Here is a 19825-nt window from a genome sequence, read left to right on the forward strand (position 1 = left end):
AATTATTTGTAGAATGAATGATCATTTAAATTAGTACTGTTTTGGAAACTCAGCTGTGTGCATGCTGATTAGATATATAAACAAAAGGTAGTGATATCTTTAATTGAAGTTTCTTTGCATTTGTTTTTGCTTTTCAGCATAAATAGGTATGGACCTGGGTTCATGTTGCTTAGAAATGCCTGTAAGCTTTTTGTTTGCATTTTTGTGTACATATACAATTGCATAGGCATCCCCTAGTCCAACTTCATGCCTGTTAGCAAAAATTTACAAAAGTGGTGCCATCAGTTCGGGACTGCATGGAGCAGAACCCGTATCTGCAAAAGCAGTCAGCTTTATTATATTATCCAAGACTTCTATGTAGCAGCATCTTCTATCCCATGTTTGTTAAGGATTTAGTGAGGCATTCCCACACCCTGGGGAGACTCCCTAATGTCATCCCAAGACATGCTGCAGGGACAGAGGGAAGCTGAGCCCCAGAGAGGAGGGATGAGGAGGGTCTGGGAGGAAGTCTGAAGAACGTGCATCACTTGTGGTAGATGGCTGAGACTCCCTTAGAGCAGTTAATTCAGCTTAAGCAGCATTTCACTTTTGAACTGCAAGGACACCCAGATGAGTTTTAAATCAGAGTATTTCATGAAATACAACTTACAGCAGTGATTAATGTGTCCACAAGCTCGTATCTCTTTGCCAGTGTGTTTCTGTGAGACAGTAAAGCTTTATGTTACTTAAACACTTACTCTCAGATGACTGTTCATTAGTTGCTGCCCAAATCTCTCAGATTTGAGATGATGATATTGGGAAGGTGGACTTTCAATGTAAATTCTTCAACCTTTAACAAACAGCCTTGGAGGAGGGCATTAATAATGAAAGAAATGATTCTGTTTTGCTGGCTACAATAGCGGTGGCCTTTGACTGCAGTTGAGGGTGGTGGTTTTTGTTGTGGCCTCCCTATTAAGAGGTTTGTGGCGAGTCACATGGACTTGTTTGTTTATCTTGTAACTCTCCATTTGTCACTTGACAGGCTGAAGAGGAGACAGTTGCCTTTCTTGCTCACAGTGGAAGTGAAGAAGAGTTTGATCCAAGTACTCTTCCTGATCCAGATAAATACAGAGATTCTGATGAAGAGCAGGATTCAGAAAGCGAGGACAGCTATAGGTATGTACACATCTTCCACGTTCATTTGGAAATGTTAATGGTTTCTAGAAAATGCTTTGTTTAGATGTTAGGAACTCATTTTACACTCATCCTCTTGCTGCCAAGACTTGGTGTACATTTGTTTGTTAGGTAGGTGCTGAACAGAAATCTTTGCTAAAGGCTATTATTTTCTCTTCTGAAGCTGTATGAGAAAGATTTTTGAGTCATTGTTGAAGGCATCTCAGTGAGACTGTTTCACGTGCAAAAACATTGACCCTGGAGTTTTCACGTGTTTCTGTGGTGGGTTGATGCAGGCTGGATGCCATGTACCCGCCAAAGTTGCCCTGTCATTCCCCCTCCTAAGCTGGACAGGAGAGAAAATAAAACAGAGGGCCCCTGGGTTGGGATAAGGGCAGGGAGAGATGGCTCACTGATTAATGTCATAGGCAAAACAGGCTCAACTTGGGGGAAAATTAATTAATTACCAATCAAATCAGAATAGGATAATGAGAAATAAAACCAAATCTTAAAACACCTTCTCCCCACCCCTCCACCCCTCCTGGGCTTGGCTTTGCTCCCCATTTTCCGTCCTGCCCCTCAGGGGAGGGTCCTCACCCCCCCTGCCCAGCCCCGGTGCGGGGTCTCCCCCACGGGGCCACAGGCCCTGCCAGGAGCCGGCTGGCAGTGGCTCCATTGGACATGGGGGAAGCTTCTAGCAGCTTCTCATGGAAGCCACCCCTGTAGCTCCCTTGCTACCAAAAATTTGCCGCACATACCAAATACAGTTTCAGAAATGCATTTCTCTACTGTCACATTACAGGTTCTGTCTGAAAGGAGAAATGTTGAAGTCATCTGAGGGTTTGAATGAGCCCTCCATACCTGTGCTATGTTATATTTGTGCATGGTGAAGCTTGTTAAGTTTTATGATTCAGTGTTACTCAGGCTCTTCAACACTACAAACGGAGTGGAATCTGAGTTAGAAGTAAATATATAATAAAATTAACAGTGTTAAACTTTTCTTAATTTAAAACAGTGTTTTTAATTATATAAACCAGAAGATTTTGTTTCCTGTAGATTAACAGAAAAGCACGGGGTGGGGATGAGGATCTGTAATTGATGGCAACATACTGCAATTCTTCAGCACATAGTGCAGGATGACAGAGGGATATCATACGACGTCCTGTGTGGTTTTTGTCATTTGCTTCACTGCAACAAGAATTCCATTGGTGTGTTTCTGATAAACAGCCTGTCATGTAACAGATTCAGAAACATGACCTTGACACTTAAATGGGAGTATAGATCTTTATTTTTCTTTCTTCTGGATGTCTAGGTTCATAAATCTCTTGCATTTCATATCAGAAACAGCTAAATCCTGGTGGTTAGATTATCCCTAGCTCCATGTCACTGCACATTGTAGGGGCAGTATGTAGGACTGGGTGTTGGGACATGGATTTAAGGACTGGATAGCCCTAAGTTAGCAGATTGGTAACCATGTTCCATGTAGCCTATTCACCAGTGTGTTGGTCAATAGAACTGACAAGGATAGGGGAAATGCATTGCTTTTTCTGAGCAGCAGTAAATTGTCCCTTCTTTGTGCAAGGGGGAGAAAGAAGGTAACTAAGTCAATTATAGTTTCTTCTGGTTTTTCACTTCCCCAAGCTGACTGAGTATCTCCACTCCATGTAAAATGAATTAAAAAGCTGTGTAAAATGTAAATACAGCTTCCTAAAACCAAGCAGAAAATGAGACCCATCATTCATAAACAAGATTCATCCAGTTCCTTTTGTACATATGACTACTTGACTCTACCCATCAGCTTTTGATGAGGGAAGCAGTAGAATTTGTTAAAGAAGTTCTCTTTTAATGAAGTTTAAGACTTGGTATTTGTTGGGGAGGGCTATGTAAGAGGATTTGTAGGTTGTTTTTCACATGTTGGTAATGTTGAAATATTTCTGTCCATATTTGATAAATGCATCCTCTAGTGGTATTCGTGTATTGCTTGTAGTGGAACCAGGTTAATACAATGAAACTATTCTCAGTTTCTCCCGGGTAACATCAATAACATGGTTAATATTGTCTTTCTAATATATGAGATTCTAATGAGTAAAACCTGGACCTAAGACAGTGATTTGAGCTGGAGGATCATGTAAAATCCCATCTTGTTGGAAAGGGCCATCTCTGTTTGGTCTAATGCTATGAGACAAGGACCAGAAGAAAAGTGTGTTTAGCAATTCTGCATTTGCATAGGACATTAATGGAGGTGCCAAGAGAAGTATTTCAGGATACTCACGCTTCTCCATCTGGGACCATAGCAGTGCATGTTCTGTCATTTTGCCTTTGAGGGCAACTTCTGAGTTGACTTCTGTAGTAACGTGTTGCTGCAGGTAACAAAGTAGAGAGTGAATCTTGATGGTTATGGGTAGTTTGTTTCTTGGAAGGGGGAAACCCAAGAGTTTATTGAGAAAGTCTGAAGTAAAGCTTTGGTATGCGGTTGGACATTGAGTAACACTTGCCTTGTTCATTGGTGTGTATGTTGCTACTGAAGGACAGATTCCTGGAATCCGTTAAGCTGGTGGACAGCTGAACTGGTGGGAGAATGTTACCAGCAACTGAGTGTAAGAAAACCTAGTGTCACAGTACTACCTATTAAATATTTGATTACCTTAGGCATTTTCTCATTATTGCTAAATCGTTGCATACTTCCTGTAGCAAAAAGGTAGTATTTTAGTGTCACATTTCTTAAACAAGATTTTGCTTTATTTCAACTTGTAGCCTTAGCTAGGCTTAGTTATCTTGACAATACAATGTTTTGTAGCATAAGTACTTAATAATGATACTTTCAGTATCATTAAGTAACCATTTATCTAGGGGATGTCACTTCTGTCTTTTTTTATGTATTCATTCATCACTTTTTGTATTGATCCTTTTTCCAAAGATGTCAGCTAGACTCCAGATTAGCTAAGCTTTAAGAATAAAAGTTGACAGAGATGGACAGATCCTTTTGGCAGTGGTAATCAGTGCAGAATTTTTTGGAATCGATGGCTGATCTGACCCCCTGGAGTCAGAGTGTCTGCTCTCAAGGAGAGCTAAGATTCGAAGAAGGTCTAGGGTCTTGGTCATTTCCCCTTCCTGCAAAGTAGGTTGGAAAAGAAAGAACATTCAAAAAGGGAAACAGGACCATAGTAATAATTTCTGACGAAGTATTTTCCTCGGCAAAACTCAAAAACACTTAAAAAAAGAAGTCAGTATGATTTTTGTAGGCAGGAATGTTGAGTCACATAGTAACTTGCCCTAAGGTCGTGGCAGTGACACGTGCCTGGGAATAAAATTCAGTCACCCAGAGGGTCCATTGGGTGGTCTGTCTTTGCCTTTGAAACTACAACTAATCACATGTGGTAACTGATTTTTAAAAATATTTTTCGTGTTTTCAGTATGCCAGGTTTAGACATGTAAATTTGATAACCACATAGACACAGTTTAATCCTTTTTGGTTTTCCAGTTTATTGGACTTGTTCTTACTTGAGTTACTTTTTCAGGGAGTGTCGTCTTGGAACTTTGTTTTCTACAGTATTTCAGTTATCCTAAGGAGATTAGTCTTGAATTTAATCTGTACTGAAGAGAGTAACTTTGGGCACAAAAAAATACACTATATATGTACCTGATTCAACTGGAGCTGAGATACGAATTGTTTTTTCTGCCATGTATTAAGGCTTGCAGGTTTTGATTTACCAAGTGTACTTTCAGTGTGCTGTTTGGATAATGTTTGGAGGTGCGTTTAGAACAAAGTGCAACATTAGAACCTTTTCCATCGTACTCTATCTACATTGTATCTGTGTAATTCAAATACAGCTTAAAATCGAGGAAGTTTTACCAATTATTTTTTTTTAAAAAGTGATTTTTGCCTTGAGCCTGGCTAAGGATCATGTATTTGGAAGGTTGGATTTCATTTGGTCTTTGGGACTTAGCCATGTGTGGAAGCTAATTTGTTTAAAAACTCTATTTCGGATTTTGACTAGGAGACGCTAAGGCTCATGAAATAAAGGACATTTTATATTATAATTTCTTTAAGTTAATATAGAGATTTCAGATGTTCTGTATACTTGAAAATATAATGGATGGCCATTTAATATCTCAGCATTATTCAGTTCTTTAAAAGGTGGTCTGGCAAAGGAACAATTCCAATGTAAATTTTGTTACTGTTTTCACATGTAATTTTGGCACAGTCTTGCCATGCAAACCCGGATGACTTACACAGTTACATTTTTTGGCATTCATTTTATGACTACAAAGTTGCAATTTGGTTTTGCTTCCTTAAGTAAAAGGTTTGTGCAAATCTGTCCTGTCCATTTAGTGCTCTAGGGGTTATAATCTGTCTGGGTCACTTTTTTGGTCTCGGTTTGGGGGATTAAGCTTTCCCTGGCTAGGAGCAAGACATTCTTGGGGTAACAAATGTCTCAAGAACTGCCATAGCTTGAAGCTTCGTAACCAGCTTCTGTCAGCTTCAGGACACAGTACTGGTCTCAGTTGTTTGCCCTGACTTTTGGTTCACTTTTTAATAATAGAAAAGGTCCTTATCTTCCTCCAAGGAGGTTTAAAAATGTTTTTGTAAAATTTTCCATCTTTACACAAATTAACTGAATACTTTCCTGCATTTCTGTCTTGTTTGTGTTTGCTGGAGGACTGGGGTAAGGAATAGTAGATGTTTTCAGCCTTTCTTAAGAAGGCAAGAGGACTGAAATTTGGAAAGTGAGTCAAATTGCTTCAAGTTCTTCTCCAGCATTTAAGCTGAACAGGAGTTAACAAGGACCCAAAGAGCAGTTTCAAACAGCCTAGCTAGTCCTGACATTCAGAGCTTTCTAGAAGAGGCTACATAAGTTTAGGCACTGCTCTGAAGTACTACAGATAAACCTGCAACATCAAAGACCACAATTTTGAGTTTATAATCGGCAGTGATTTCCAGAAGCAGATAGCAGAGACACCGGTATTGTATTATATTATAGCCAGGCACAGGCTGGGAGTGGATTTGTCAGTCATTGCTAAGAATAGTAATTTAATTGATGTGAGTGGTGAGAGCAGCTAGGACAGGTAGCAGAAGGAAGAGGAGAGTGAAAAACTCTGGGATGCTCACAAGGGCAAGAGCAGTGGGCAACAGCATGCCTATACATAGATTTGGAAGATGACAGCGTTCAGGACAGAATGACATTTCTAGGAGTGCCTGAAGGGAGTGTGTCAGAATTAAGAGCCATTGATGGCTCCAGTGTGCAGCGCAGCATGTGGCAGTTAATCCCATGCTGGCTTGGGCCAGCCTAGGGAACATCAGTCATGTCTTTACAGGCTAAATGGATTTGGCCAGGGTGCAGGCTTAAGTACTGGACATGGTGGTTTGTATTGTCCACAACTGCTGTGACTTTGGATGGTGCCAACGAGAGCTCTTCTGGGCAATGTCCCAGTGTATTTGGTGCAGTAGGAGAGGCCAAGGACAGTTTCTAGTGGGGAGTGTTGATGAAGCCGCATTTCTTTTAGGTGTGTGTGAATGAAAAGTGTAGTGGTCTGTTCTCTGGCTCTGAAGTTAGCTTTGAGGCTCAATATAGGTATGTCTGGAGACTTGTGAGGTGCTCTGAGCACCCTGTAGGAGGTTTTTGTGAAGCAGAGGCACAACTGAAAAAGAAAGATGCAGTGAAGGATATTAATTTAGGGCTGGAAAAAGAGGAAATCAAGAAAAGCAAGAGAAATTGAATGACCAGTAAGCCTATGGGTAATGGAACATGGTAGCAGAAGAGGCTCATGGTGAGCATATGGCCATGGAGAAGTGGTTTTGACCTTGCATGAGGAAGGAAAGAGGTGCAGGGGATGTATGCATGAAAAGGAGGAGGGAGGATGATGGGGACCTGGTGGATCAAGAAGAGTAAATATGAGAACAATCTTGCTGGCAGTGGGAAGGAGGGGTTTCTGTTAAATCAATGCTGATGCCTTCTGCAACTCTCGTAGAGCTGTGCCTAACTGTGTGATGACTTGTTCTTGGGGCTGGGAAGTACTGACCTAATGATTTCAACAAAAACAAGTAGTAACACACAGTGAAATTAGGCTTTGAGATCAGAAAATAGAACTCTGTTCTGTTTTATATTTCCAAAATTCAGAGTTTTTGCTCAAAGTGTTGGATTAAAATAGAAATATGTTGGGCTACAGTAGCTGCTACTTGCTTTAAGGGGGAAAAAGTGCTTCTAAAAGGGATAATTCAAAGCAAGTATCTGAGACCTAGGGTATCTTCTTTCAACAGTCTTTAAAAATAGACCATCTGTCCATGTTTAAGAAGTAAAAAACATTGCTAATCTTTTCTCCCTATCTGTGCCCCCACCCTCCCCATTTTAAATTTTGGGAGCTCTACAATTCATGAGTTAAATTTGCCTATGAATAAAATTCCCTTCCAGCCATACCTCTACAAGCAGGGTAATTAATGACTGCAAGCATGTAATACGAGATTAATTTTTGTATATCTAGCAACATTCATCATATTTGGTTTAAGGCTATCAATGTAAATTGTTAATGAGGTGAAAAATTTAAGTGTATCAAATAGGGTAGAAGAAAAGCAGCTAGATTTCTTAAATATTCCTTTTGCAGTCAAACTGAGTTTCTGATCTTTTTCTAATCCCTCAGCGTCCTTAAATAAAAATGTTGAGGAGGAACAAAGTTACGATTGACCTCATTGTTACCTTCTTTAAAGCTTTAATAGGTGCGACTGATCACATTAACTCTTAGATCAGCATGGAAAAGGTCTTGGACATGAGGGGAAAGGAGAAATGTCTTAATTTTGGTACTGTTTTTTTGTGATTTTATGGCCAGTCACCAGCTGACAGGGGGCAAATTGCAGTTTCTTATACCTTCTTCTTATACCAGGGTGCTGATGCTGACCTACTAAGTTTTATGTGATCCTTGATGTTGTTGACATCACATTGTCTTTTGAGGTGATTAATGTGCAAATCATGGTGCTCCCTCTAATGTGTTTTATTCAGGTTATATGAGTGACTTTGTGAAGGCCAGAACTTAATATTGTAAAAGGTCTCAGTTTAAGGGCTTGATCATGGTGTTTAGCTTCAAAATTGGACGTTGAGATATGGGATTGGTGTTGATAGAGATGTGATGATATTCCTATGCTATGGAAGTCTTTATAAGAGTTAAACTCTAGCTCACTATATGAAATGTACCTGATGGTAGAATTTTCTAGTGAAATTTGGTAACCTATGCTCTGCAGGTCAGACTAGATCCCCTGTGGTTTCCATAAACTTGTCAGCTACAGAAATTACCTTTTCAAAAAAACCCCAACATGTAGTAAGCCATCAGCAAGTGTTTGCATGAATGGAGGAGGCATGGGTTGAGTGTTAACTGAAAACTCAATTCATAAATTAACTGTCAACAATTGGAGAATGATAGTGGTCATAGAAAAGAAAAGGAGAACAATGGATCTGAAGAATGTCAGTGTCAGATGAAGCTGAGGAGGCATGACTATATATGCAACAGTTAGGTAGGTGGTTAGCAGCATCTCCAAAGGCAGCAGCACATTTCAGAGGAGGTTAAGCCTTTGACAGAGGGACGTACAGCAAATTAAAATGGTTTTATTGAAGCCACGGTGACCTCTAGCTAGAGCAGTTCCAACCCAGAGCAGTGATATGAGAACCAACTCCTGAATGATCTGAGTTTTCAGACTGGTATATAAAGATAAGATGAAATTGCTTAGGGCAGATACACTGAACGGAAACTCTGGTGGTTCAGGGCTGAGTCAGATGCTGCTGCTTTATGGTCAGCAATGTCTGTGATGGGAACAGGGAAGAAAAGTTCTGTTACAGCTTCAGACATCTGATTTGAGTCCACTGCCACTTGTCTGCTAGAGCCTTTAGAAAGTAAAGGTGACTTCAGAGCGGAACAGAGATGTTGATGGTTGGCTGGAGTACTTTTTTCTGTCATATCTTCTCTATTCTTCCCATGCAATAATAAGAAGTATTAAGCATGCCGTCTTGCTGTAGCAGAATGAAACTGGGTTAATTATCATTGATAATATACAGCTGTGGGCTGGCTTCAGGGGCGGTGGGTTGGCCGATGTAGATAAGGTGCAGCTGTGGCTGGTTCTGTTAAGGGGTTGAGAGCCAATGAAGGGAGAGCAGCCCAGGAAGAAGCAAGAGATGAGAGAGTGGGCCCTGGATGAGGTGAAATGAGGAGAAGGCAGCAGAGGGACTGGCATGAAGAGTATGTTGGTATGAGATGGTAAAAGACCTTGCTGCAGCTTGATAGTTTGGAGAGTGCTGCGACATCTTGCTGGCCTGGTTTTCATTTAAATATTTTTTTTTCTTCTTCTTCCATGTTATGGTACTTCAGCTTTAATAAATGATAAAAAGATGGACTTGTCTTTTGCTTTTAGTACTATTACACTGGTATTTCATTACAAGTAGATTATTCATCCCTTTTCCTGCAATTGTTTTTTATAAATCTAGTTTTAGAGCTGATTTACATCAGTGGAATGGCCAGTAAGGGAATCATAGAATCATTTAGATTGGAAAAGACCGCTAAGATCATCAGGTCCAATTGTTAACCCAGCACTGCCAAGTCCACCACTAAACCACCTCCCTAAGCACCACATCTACGACTTTTAAATGCCTCCAGGGATGGTGACTCAACCACCTCCCTGGGCAGCCTGTTGCAATGCTTGGCAACCTTTTGGTGGAGATTTTTCCTAATATCCAATCTAAACCTCCCCTAGTGCAACTTCAGGCCATTTCCTCTTGTCCTGTCCCTTGTTACTTGGGAGAAGAGGTCAACTCCCAGCTGCCTACACCCCCCTTTCAGGCAGCTATAGAGAGCAATAAGGTCTCCCCTCAGCCTCCTCCTCTCCAGGCTGAACACCCCCAGCTCCCTCAGCTGCTCCTCACAGGACTTGTGCCCCAGCCCCTTCCCCAGCCCCGCTGCCCTTCCCTGGACACGCTCCAGCCCCTCGACGTCCCTCCTGCAGCGAGGGGCCCAACACTGAACCCAGGGTTCGAGGTGCGGCCTCACCAGTGCCCGGTACAGGGGGCGGTCACTGCCCTGGCCCTGCTGGCCACACTGTTTCTGACACCAGCCAGGACGCTGCTGGCCCCTTGGCCACCTGGGCACACTGGGGGCTCATGCCCAGCCGGCTGTCAGCCAGCACCCCCAGGCCCTTTCCCACCGGGCAGTTCCCAGCCCCCTGCCCCAGCCTGTAGCGCTGCCTGGGGCTGGTGTGACCCACGGGCAGGGCCCGGCACTGAGCCTGGTTGAACCTCACACCACTGGCCTCGGCCCATCGGCCCAGCCTGTTCAAATCCAGGAAATAACACAACACAATATATTTTCATTACCATTTCTACATGCTGTAGCATTCTGACAGCAAGTAAGAAAGAAGCTGCACTGGGCTTTATGGAAGGCACTGCAGTAATTAATCTTCATTAGGATTGCTGCCATGGCCTTGTGAATTAAAATTTATTACATGGAAAAAGGTTTGTGGCACAGCATGTTTGATTAGCAAAATGCCAATATTTATGGTATAAATTGTTCCTAACTTTTCTGAACTGTATTTTATTAACAGATTCATTCATTATTCCTGTACGTTTCTTTGGGAAAGAGCTTGTGTGTGCTATATTGCAGCCTGGAAACTTGACTCATGGCCTGCAATTCAGTGGCAAGGGCAGTTTGTTTCCAGAGCAGTGATGGTAAACCTAGGCTCCAAAGCAAGCTCTGATAAATGTTAACTGAAGCAGAGCCTGTCTAGAGATGTCATGGTAGTACCACGCTTTTTGAACAACAGCAGGTTGGCTGTGTGGCTGCACATTTCAAATGACTGACTCTCAAGCACTTAACAAGCTGTATTTAGGTTTTAAGACATACTGTGAAGCCCAGAAACAAGTTAAATAATAGCAATTAAAAGTTTTCTGTCTTCTCAGTATTGCCTCAAAACATACTTGTGAAATTATTTTTGAGTAGTTAGAGTTTTGTGTTGTGTAGCTCTCAGGGTCATAGTTAGATCCCCTGTTTCCCAGATGCCATTCATATATGCTGGCATTTATTTAAGGGACAGGATTCATAAACCATGCTTTAGTGTTTGAGTAATAAACAGTACGTATCAAACAGTAGTATCTTCCTTCGCTGTTACAGCTGTGCAAACAGTGACCACAGAAATTACTGAGCCTGTTGATAAGTTGGCTGTTGGTACCTTCTCGCCTGTGTAAACACAGCCCAGTCCCAGTAAATCCTTCCATCAGGCAGCTTCAGACTGCACAGGTCACTCAGGCAGCTGAAAAGCTAGATTGCACCAGATGGTAAAAGGAAGGAATTATAGTCCAGCTGCATATGCTGCTTTCTAGGTGTTATAAATAGAAGACAAAAAAACCACGCTGGCTTTGGTTTGCATCTGAATTGTGGAGTTGCTTTCTAACTGTGTTGTTCTGTCAGAAACCACTTCACCTTAGAACAACTTTATTTTGTTTTGGCTATTTGTGGATGCAGCTGGTAGTGTATCAGTTTGGGAGGAATAAGGGGCTATTTATGCCCATGGAAAGTGACCAATGATAAGATGGGCTCTGCAGGGTGGACTGACAGGCCTTTGGTCAAAAGAGACCGATTCATTTGATGGTTAAGTGCAGAAGTCATCCCCATATAGCTGCTTTCACAGTCAGTCCTTTTACATGCATACCTGAGAATTATACATATTATATCTCCTCCAAAGAGCCTTCTGTCCAAACAGCTAAGGAGAAGCACCCAGATGGAGTACAGGATGCCCCTTGGCAATCACGATGCCAGATATTTCTCCTGGTTATTTTTCAGCTTCCTTTTAAAATTGACTCTTTCATCCTTCCTAAAAGCTATGTGTCTGACTGCTCTTGCAGAGCAGTACAGCCCTTCTCTACGCCACCCAAGCCGTTGCTGGTAAAAATCCATCCTGCAGGGCCAGGGTTGGGTGTGGGACTAGCTGATCTTTAAAGGTCCCTACCAACCCAAACCATTCTATGGACAGGCACTGTCTGTCTTCTCTCTGCATCTCAAAATTACAAACATCTTAGATGCTCCACATGACTGTCTGCTTTCCTTCCTAATTGCCTTTGTCAAATACTGTTTTACTTCTACTTTTTGTGCATCACGAGAACACAAACCTTTAGTTCTCTTCATTGCTCGATGGCTTTGCTCCTGCTTCCTGCGTTATATGTTCCTCCTTATTCACTCTCCAGCTTACAGCCCAGTAGGGGTGAAATTAGTGTGAAAATATACCTGCTAACATGTAGATACATCTTTAGTACTTAATCAAGCACCATGATCCCTCAGTAATAATAAGAAACAGCTTGACTCAGCATAATCTTCCCACAAAGCTTATGATGAAAGTTAATCATAATTGTGTTGATGTGCTTTTTGTTTGTGGAAAAAATTAGAAATCTCACAGTCTCTTCTAAATGCATTTTGTATTTAAATGCTATACCTTACAGACATGTAGGCCTATGGGCCCCTGAAACGCCAAAAATTAATATAATATTTGGTATTTAAGGTCTGCTATTTCCTAACTTGTGAGATTTCTGCATTGTTTTATTTGCAAAGATCTTTTGAACTAATGTTCTAGATGAAGCATTAGTCAATTATGAATGCAAACAGGGCTTCAGAATCCCTTTGAATGCTGGAAATAATTGGCCCTTTTGCAAACAAGCTAAAATGTTTTTACTTAAGGAGGTTTAGTTTTACTTTTAAAAGTGAACCCCTATACTCTGTCCTGATCAGAGTGAACACCATGGAACTCCAGCCCAGACCCACACTGGCCACTTGGAACAGTGAGAAGTCTTAGTCCTTTAGCATATTTTCATATACCATCAGTATAGCTTCAGCATTTATGGACTATCTTAAGCACTACAGAGATAACTAGATCTTTCCCCAGGAAAGGAATAGAATAAGCATTGGTAAGAAATGAAAATGCCACCCCCATGCAAATGACAGCTGAAAGCAGTCAAAGTTGCTGTATCCTTTGAAACATCCCATTTTAGGAAAAGTATTTGCTGCACAGTCATCAGCTCTTCATAGAATCATAGAATGGTTTGGGTTGGAAGGGACCTTTAAAGATCTAGTCCAACTCTCCTGCCATGGGCAGGGACATCTCTCGTTAGATCTGGTTGCTTTACAGTGTTTCTTTAGGATAGGTGGAGAAGGACAATATAAAGGCAGGGTGTTAGATTTGTTTCAGTTGTGGGAATGCAAGGTGTTTCTCATAGGATTTCCCTCCTCTCTCTGTGCTGTAGTAAGCAGGCGGGAGTTGGCATTGTTGTTCTGTGAAAGGTGGGATGGATGAGAGAGGGAAGCAGGTCGCACGTTTGCAGTCCAGGGCAAGGCCATCAGATCTTACGCTATTTCTTCGTCTCGATGGAGAGGCAGCCAGAAAGCACCATGTGTAAGCCAGGAAGAGGAGGAAGCATTGCGCTGCCGATCCCTCTCAGCCAGCATTCAGGAACTTCTTTGTAAACTGCTACATTTGGGGGTTAATGTTTGGGTTAGGCTGGTTTCCAATGAGTGGTGAAAGCAGTGTTTCACAGGCTGGTAAATAGTCCTATTAATGGAAAAGCAAGGTGGGCAGCTGGTGGTGGTTTGAAGTGGGCATTGCATCCCTGTGCTGTCTTCAAAGGACAGTAGTGCCCCGTTTGAGCTGTTTGTTATAACTGCTGTTCCTAACTGTTAAGTCTCTAAACAGTATTTCTGAATGAAACATTTCGCAAACATTATGTTTACATTCAAGCAATTATAACAATTCAAGCATTTTTTTTTTGTTGTTGTTGATACGTCTATTTTTTTAAAGTTAATCAAATTTTCTGGGTAGAAATTTGCCAGATTTTAACTGAAAATCTGAATTTAGCAACCTGTTTTAGAAAAAACATTTTCCGTTTTTGTCATATTCCTTAAAATACAAATGTGAAAAACTGAGAATGCCATTTTGTTTCAGTTAACTTCTTTGGAGGGAGTGGTTTGGGGTGAGAGGGGTTGCATTTTACTCATTTTGGTATGAATTCTACCCTACAGCTTAGGACAACCAGCTCCCTATAACCTGGTACATGGATATTATATCAGATTTTGTTAATTAGATTATTTTAATCTTAGATAAGGTGATTTATAGCAAATTTTCTGTTAATGGACAAAAAACACATGAAGATATGTGAAAACCTTGGGCTTTCCTCCTGTTGCTGTCATGTGGCCATGTGACAGAAGTCGAAGTATTGAAACAGATACGCAGCTGTTTCATCCAGATTGAAGGCTGCAAAACGCTATTCATCCAAATCAGCAGAAGAAATAGGAATTCACCAGGGAAAATAACCGGCTTGGGTTTTTCCTCTTTCTCTCATGGCAAAGAGGTGGTTAATATCTCCCAAGGAAAGCTTCTGAAAGAAGGGGAAAGAGTGGCTTGAATTACATAGACTGAGATCAAAACTGTATTAAATGTAGGATTCGCCAATGAAATGACAGTTCTGGTGTTTTTATTTTTGTCCAATATTTATTTTAGACAGGATCTTGAATGCATGTAAAGGTCCACCGACACATCACTAAATCAGTTTTGTCAAGTTGTCAGTCAGTCTATAAGGCAGCAAATAATTAGATAAGACTGATAGCAATATCTTGATATACTGTAATCAATTAAGACAGCAGAACATCCACCATCACCTCGGCCTAAAAGCAGTTCTAATTTAGACATTCAGAGTTCATCGGCTTCTATTGCTTTGCCCTTCTGAATTGTAATTTTGTTTGCACTTATCTTGACATAAATTTGCCTTGTTTAAAATGAATTGTTTGATTACATGATTATATTGATTACCACAGTTGTTAAAAAGACTAATTGATTTGTTTCTGCAGTGAAGTTGAGGAGAGGAGTGGAAAAAAGAAAAGAAGCTATAACAATAGTACTGCAGCAGAAGAAATGCCGCGGAAAAGAAAGAAGACGAAATTCAGCCAAGAGGAGGAGGAGGAGGAGGACCCCTGTTTGCCATTAGATACTGGGCTTTCTCTGGCAGAGGATGAGGAGCTTGTACTACGTCTGCTCAGCAGTCACAGCTAATTATTTTTCTGCACGTTTTCTTTTCTGGGACATCTCCACAATTTTGTCAGGAGTCTACACAAAATTAATTTGGCATCTGGGCAGCTGGGTACCAGTGGACGTAGAAAAATGAGTTCCATGTGCAATGGGATTGCCTTAGATTGCCTCATAGATTATAGACAATATTTAGGTTGATTTATAAGGCTTTCTAAATGAACTTTCCAACCTAAATCCCCAGATGTCATTTTGCAGTTACTCGTTCATAAATTAAAATCTCCCAAGTTTTGAAGCAATTATCTTTTTTTATTTTAATCTTGCTTTAGATAAAAACAGAATGCTCCTGTCTTGACTCTGTCAGGTTTGTTATTTTAAAGGTGTGTGTACTAAAATTATGAAAGAAGAAATACTGTTGGCAGTTCAAATCATATTACTTAAAAATAAACTGCATTTCTTCTTCTGTGTATCATGCACATATTTTAAAAATATTTTAATAAAAATTACTGAAGCCTTGGTGTAAACTTTTGGTGTCTCTTTCAGCTTTGTTAGAAAAGCATTTATTTATCCTCCAGTTATCATTCCTATTCTGTCACTGGTGTTGGGCAATTCAGAAAACCCCTTTAAGAAGCTAAAACTGAATCTTGCATTTGAATCCCATGTGAATTAGAACACAGTGATGGCACAGAAAGGTAGAGCAATACGCTGCCTGTTAAAATTGGTCACAAGGTAGGTTTTGTTGCAGACTTAGAGCTGGAAGTGAGCGCCTTTTTTTTTGTTATGATGAGGAATTCTGTTATTATGAAGATTTTTGTTACAATGAGGAAAAATAATTTATTGTTGAGCATATTTACAAGTTTCATCCCATCAAACCGTGGTTATTTGTTGCAGGTTTTGTGCATGCTCACTGATAACCACTGTGCCTTGATGAACAGCAATAAGACATAGGCTATGTGAGTCGTTTCTTGGGGAAGGGAAGAAGCGGGTATTCTCTCCGAAGCAAAATGAAATATTAATACAATACCAAATTCTTTGTTGTATAAGTAGATTTTCTTCTCTTGCTTGCACCCAAATGCCAGCTATAAGCCAAACTCACCATTGTCTTGCTTGCATTCTTGACTACCCCCTCAAGAGTATTGGCACGTTGTTCAGGAAGAAGCATGGTAAACTCTTGCAGGCAATATGGAAAATTAGGAAAACTGCTGAGCATTTTAGACATCTCCAAAACAACCTAGGCAGTGGGAAGGCTGCTGTGCGAGAAAACAAAGGGGAGCAGGAAAATCCAGTGTTTTGTTTGCTGGCACAAGTTTTTTGACAGCAAACAGGCATGTAAGTGATGACTGTCTCAGCAGACCTGTAAAATTTACGTGACAAAATAGAGAGTAAACCACTGAGTAGGTACAAATGCCTGAGGGCTTTCCCCTGTTGCTTCCCTTCAGCAAATCATAAAGTACACATTGTCTCAAAAAGTTTGGTCTTCCCATCACCTATATGAAGGACATATTAAAGTAAATACTCCCTTTTTTTCAGTATCACTTTCCCCATTCTTTTTTGTTACAGGAATCCATCAGCACCAATTCAGTAAGCCTTTCTTCCTCTCCCTGTACCCCATGCTATCTTTTAGCTCAGTTACCCAAAACTGAAAATACACTGCAAATTCTTGTCTCCAAATGTTGCTTCTGCTGTTCTGCCAGCAGACAGGGTATCATAGAAACAGTGTTATAGGCAGAGCACATCCACCATGCGCTCCTTCCTGACAATGTGGAATGAGAAGAAATGACTGGGTTTCACAAACAGCTAAACATGAAAGATGGGACCTGCCTGGCAGCTGAAGCACAGGGTTGTTTAGTCTGTGGTGCCATGGTGGGCAAAATACTGCGATCTGGAAATAGTATCGCTGATGAATCTGTTAACGAAGAAGGATCTGCTGTGATGCTGTTGTGACTGTGCTTGGGCTCCGTCGTGTGAATGGCTGTAGTGAATGTGATGAGCGGTGTCGGCACGTGTGCCCCTGCGCTGGGATAACAGAGGTCCTGCTCCTGCAGTCATGGAGGAAGGTGGTAAACTTCAGTGCAAGGAGCACCAACAGCAGAAAGCTATTGAGAGATGAGTGGGATGTAGGTGATACTACATATGCTGTTGTATGCATCTTATTCAGAGGTATTCATAGTGTACTTTGGTGATCCTTTGTCTTGTACGTCACCTGATGTAGAAGGTTGGACACAGTTTGTTGAGGCAAGTAAGTAAAAAAACAAAAGATTTCCTGTTTCTTACTGGAATATTGTCTTTGTGTGCTGGGATGTGAGGGAAGTATTCCTACCCAGTGAGTAAGACTAAAAAAATATGTATATTGGAAGAGTGTGCTGCATTTCTATTCTTGTGATGTTTTCATTGAAGTAATGAAGTATGAAGTAATTTTTCAAGTGCTCTTTTGTATTTTGGGATAATGGAGTTTCTAATGTACTTGTGTTGTCTGTCACAGAGCCATTGTTTCTCGAATCCTTACAGAGTTTGCCCATCTACTTCAGACGTGGCTGTCCTTGAGGGGATGGTGTGTATCTAGAGCGTGACTCCCACAAGAATGGAGCCTTGTGAAAAAGGAGAGGGAAGGGACTTAAGGCAGATGCTCCATGTGATGAGTGTATCTAAGAACTGTGAACTACTGTGTGTGCTAGAAAGAACAAGGGGGGAAAAAAAAAAAAAGCCAGCATTCAGCATTTTTGTAGATCGGGTTTAAGGGGCTCCTCACCAGCCCTGTTTTTAGCTGTGCTTCTGGAGTAAGAAAAAAAGTGCAAAGCACACAAAATGTGTATTAATCTTAGAAATGTGAGGATTGACTTAACTGAAGGGTGTTTTCCAGGGAGCTCGTTTGCATTTCACACTCGTGGAGCTCTCAACCTGCTGCCAGAAGACCTGGCGTGTGTGTGTGCAGGGCTGATGGGCAGGTGGAGTGGGGCCAGCTGGGGGTGCCACCCATCATCATCCTTTATTCTGGTCCCAGATACAGCATGTGCTGCTGCAGCATCAGAAGAAATCCCAAGCTTTTGCAAGTTTTTACCTCGCATGCATTATAATCCTGGCTTGACGCAGGAGAAACGGAAGTGTGGAAATCCTTTGGCTTGCCTGTAATCAAAGACTTCATTGATGACTTTACATAGTTGAATCCACAAATCCTAAATCACTTCTGATGTAGCAAGAGCAGCTTCCCATTGGCATCTGAACTGCCTTCTGTGCAGGACCCTAACCTTCATGTGTTGTGGTGCCTGGTGCTGTGAGCGCCCTGGGGTGGATTTTGGGCTTCTCGCCCCCATAGGCTGCGGCCCTCCACAAGCAGGAGAGCAAGAGTCCTCTCTGGGGACTCCATTAGTAGCAGTAGCAAGATCTGAGTATGGTGGTGAGTATTTTCAAAGGCCATTGGTGAGGAGAAATCCTGAAATTGCCGAGCAGGAAATCTTGTTTGAAATAATGAATTTTCATATTACTTTGAATTTGTACTTTATATTAACAGTGATTGATTTCCTCTTGCTGCTAGAACGGTTCCAGTGTGTTGATTTATAGCTGGGTATAGTGCTAAAACTAAATCTAGTACATTTAGCTAATTCTGAAGCTATACATCAGGCACTTATATAATGGTATACTTTAGTGGGCTTATATTTAGAGTCAAATTTTCTCTTTGTTGCATACGAAATAATAGAGACATATGTTTACTGGATAGTTTATTACCACCATTTGTTTGAAGCCTCTTTTGGGTGGAAACTGGGAGTCAGGTAAAAGTCATGAGAGCATTGTAGGGTTTGGGTTTTTTAGATTAAGTAGACTGACACAAAATGTGCTAGCTACCAAAGGTGTCCAGCTTGCATATTTTCATGAGGCTTATAAAATGTGTCATTGCAAAGATACTGTTCTGTCTCAGCATCATAGAAATTTCTGTTAAGTGTTCACTTTGCCTTACTGATGCAGCATATTAAATCATGTGAATAATATAAGAAATCTAGGCTCTAACAGAAATGGTTGCAAATTAATATTTAACATTTAAAATTGTTATTTTTTAAGATATTATATGAATAGAAATGAAAAATAATTTTTATTCCTCCTGTAACTGACTGAGTCCAGCCAGAGCATGCAGTCGTGCGTCCTGCTGTCTGGCCAAACTCGTAGAGAGAGAGAAATGCCTGAAGCAAACCATTAAAAACCAGAGAGCTGTGGTACAGAACATACAATTCAGACTATAAAAAATAGTACAAGATCTGAAGATACTTAAGTGACCCTGTGGGTTTCTATAATCCTGGATGCGTGTGATTAAACTGATAGAAAACAAAAGAAGAAAATGTCTCTTAGTAAAGGTTGCAAACGGGTATTTTTCCTTATCGTACTGCTCTCTAGTTTGACCTGATTAATGCTTATTTATTGTGAGAGACTGACTGTGCCTTGTAGCAGGGTTGGTAAGCTGCGGGAGGCTGCTGCTGCAGAAATGGCCACTGTGGTTTAGGATGCTGCTGCTGCTGCTTTTATGCTGGAGGTCGCTGCCCTACGCCGTAGCTGTCCTCTGACTAATAACCTGAGGTTTAAATGAAGCTGGTTGGTTCTTTCCTGATACAGATGAATCCTTACACCATCCATTTCGCTAACTGGGCAGAGGGC

General features: G+C 41.1%; 1 protein-coding gene across 1 annotated transcript in view; it reads left to right on the forward strand.

Moving 5' to 3' along the window:
- Positions 1-15701, forward strand: part of DDX10 (DEAD-box helicase 10) — a 192195-nt gene extending 176494 nt beyond the window's left edge. The window contains exons 17-18 of the mRNA XM_037377027.1: positions 1022-1155; positions 15010-15701. Of these exons, the coding sequence (XP_037232924.1) occupies positions 1022-1155; positions 15010-15211 (336 nt within the window). The 3' untranslated portion in view covers positions 15212-15701. The remainder of the gene's footprint in view (positions 1-1021; positions 1156-15009) is intronic.
- Positions 15702-19825: the final 4124 nt, after the last annotated feature.

The sequence above is a fragment of the Falco rusticolus genome, chromosome 2 (genome assembly GCF_015220075.1).
Source record: "Falco rusticolus isolate bFalRus1 chromosome 2, bFalRus1.pri, whole genome shotgun sequence".
Taxonomy (NCBI): domain Eukaryota; kingdom Metazoa; phylum Chordata; class Aves; order Falconiformes; family Falconidae; genus Falco; species Falco rusticolus.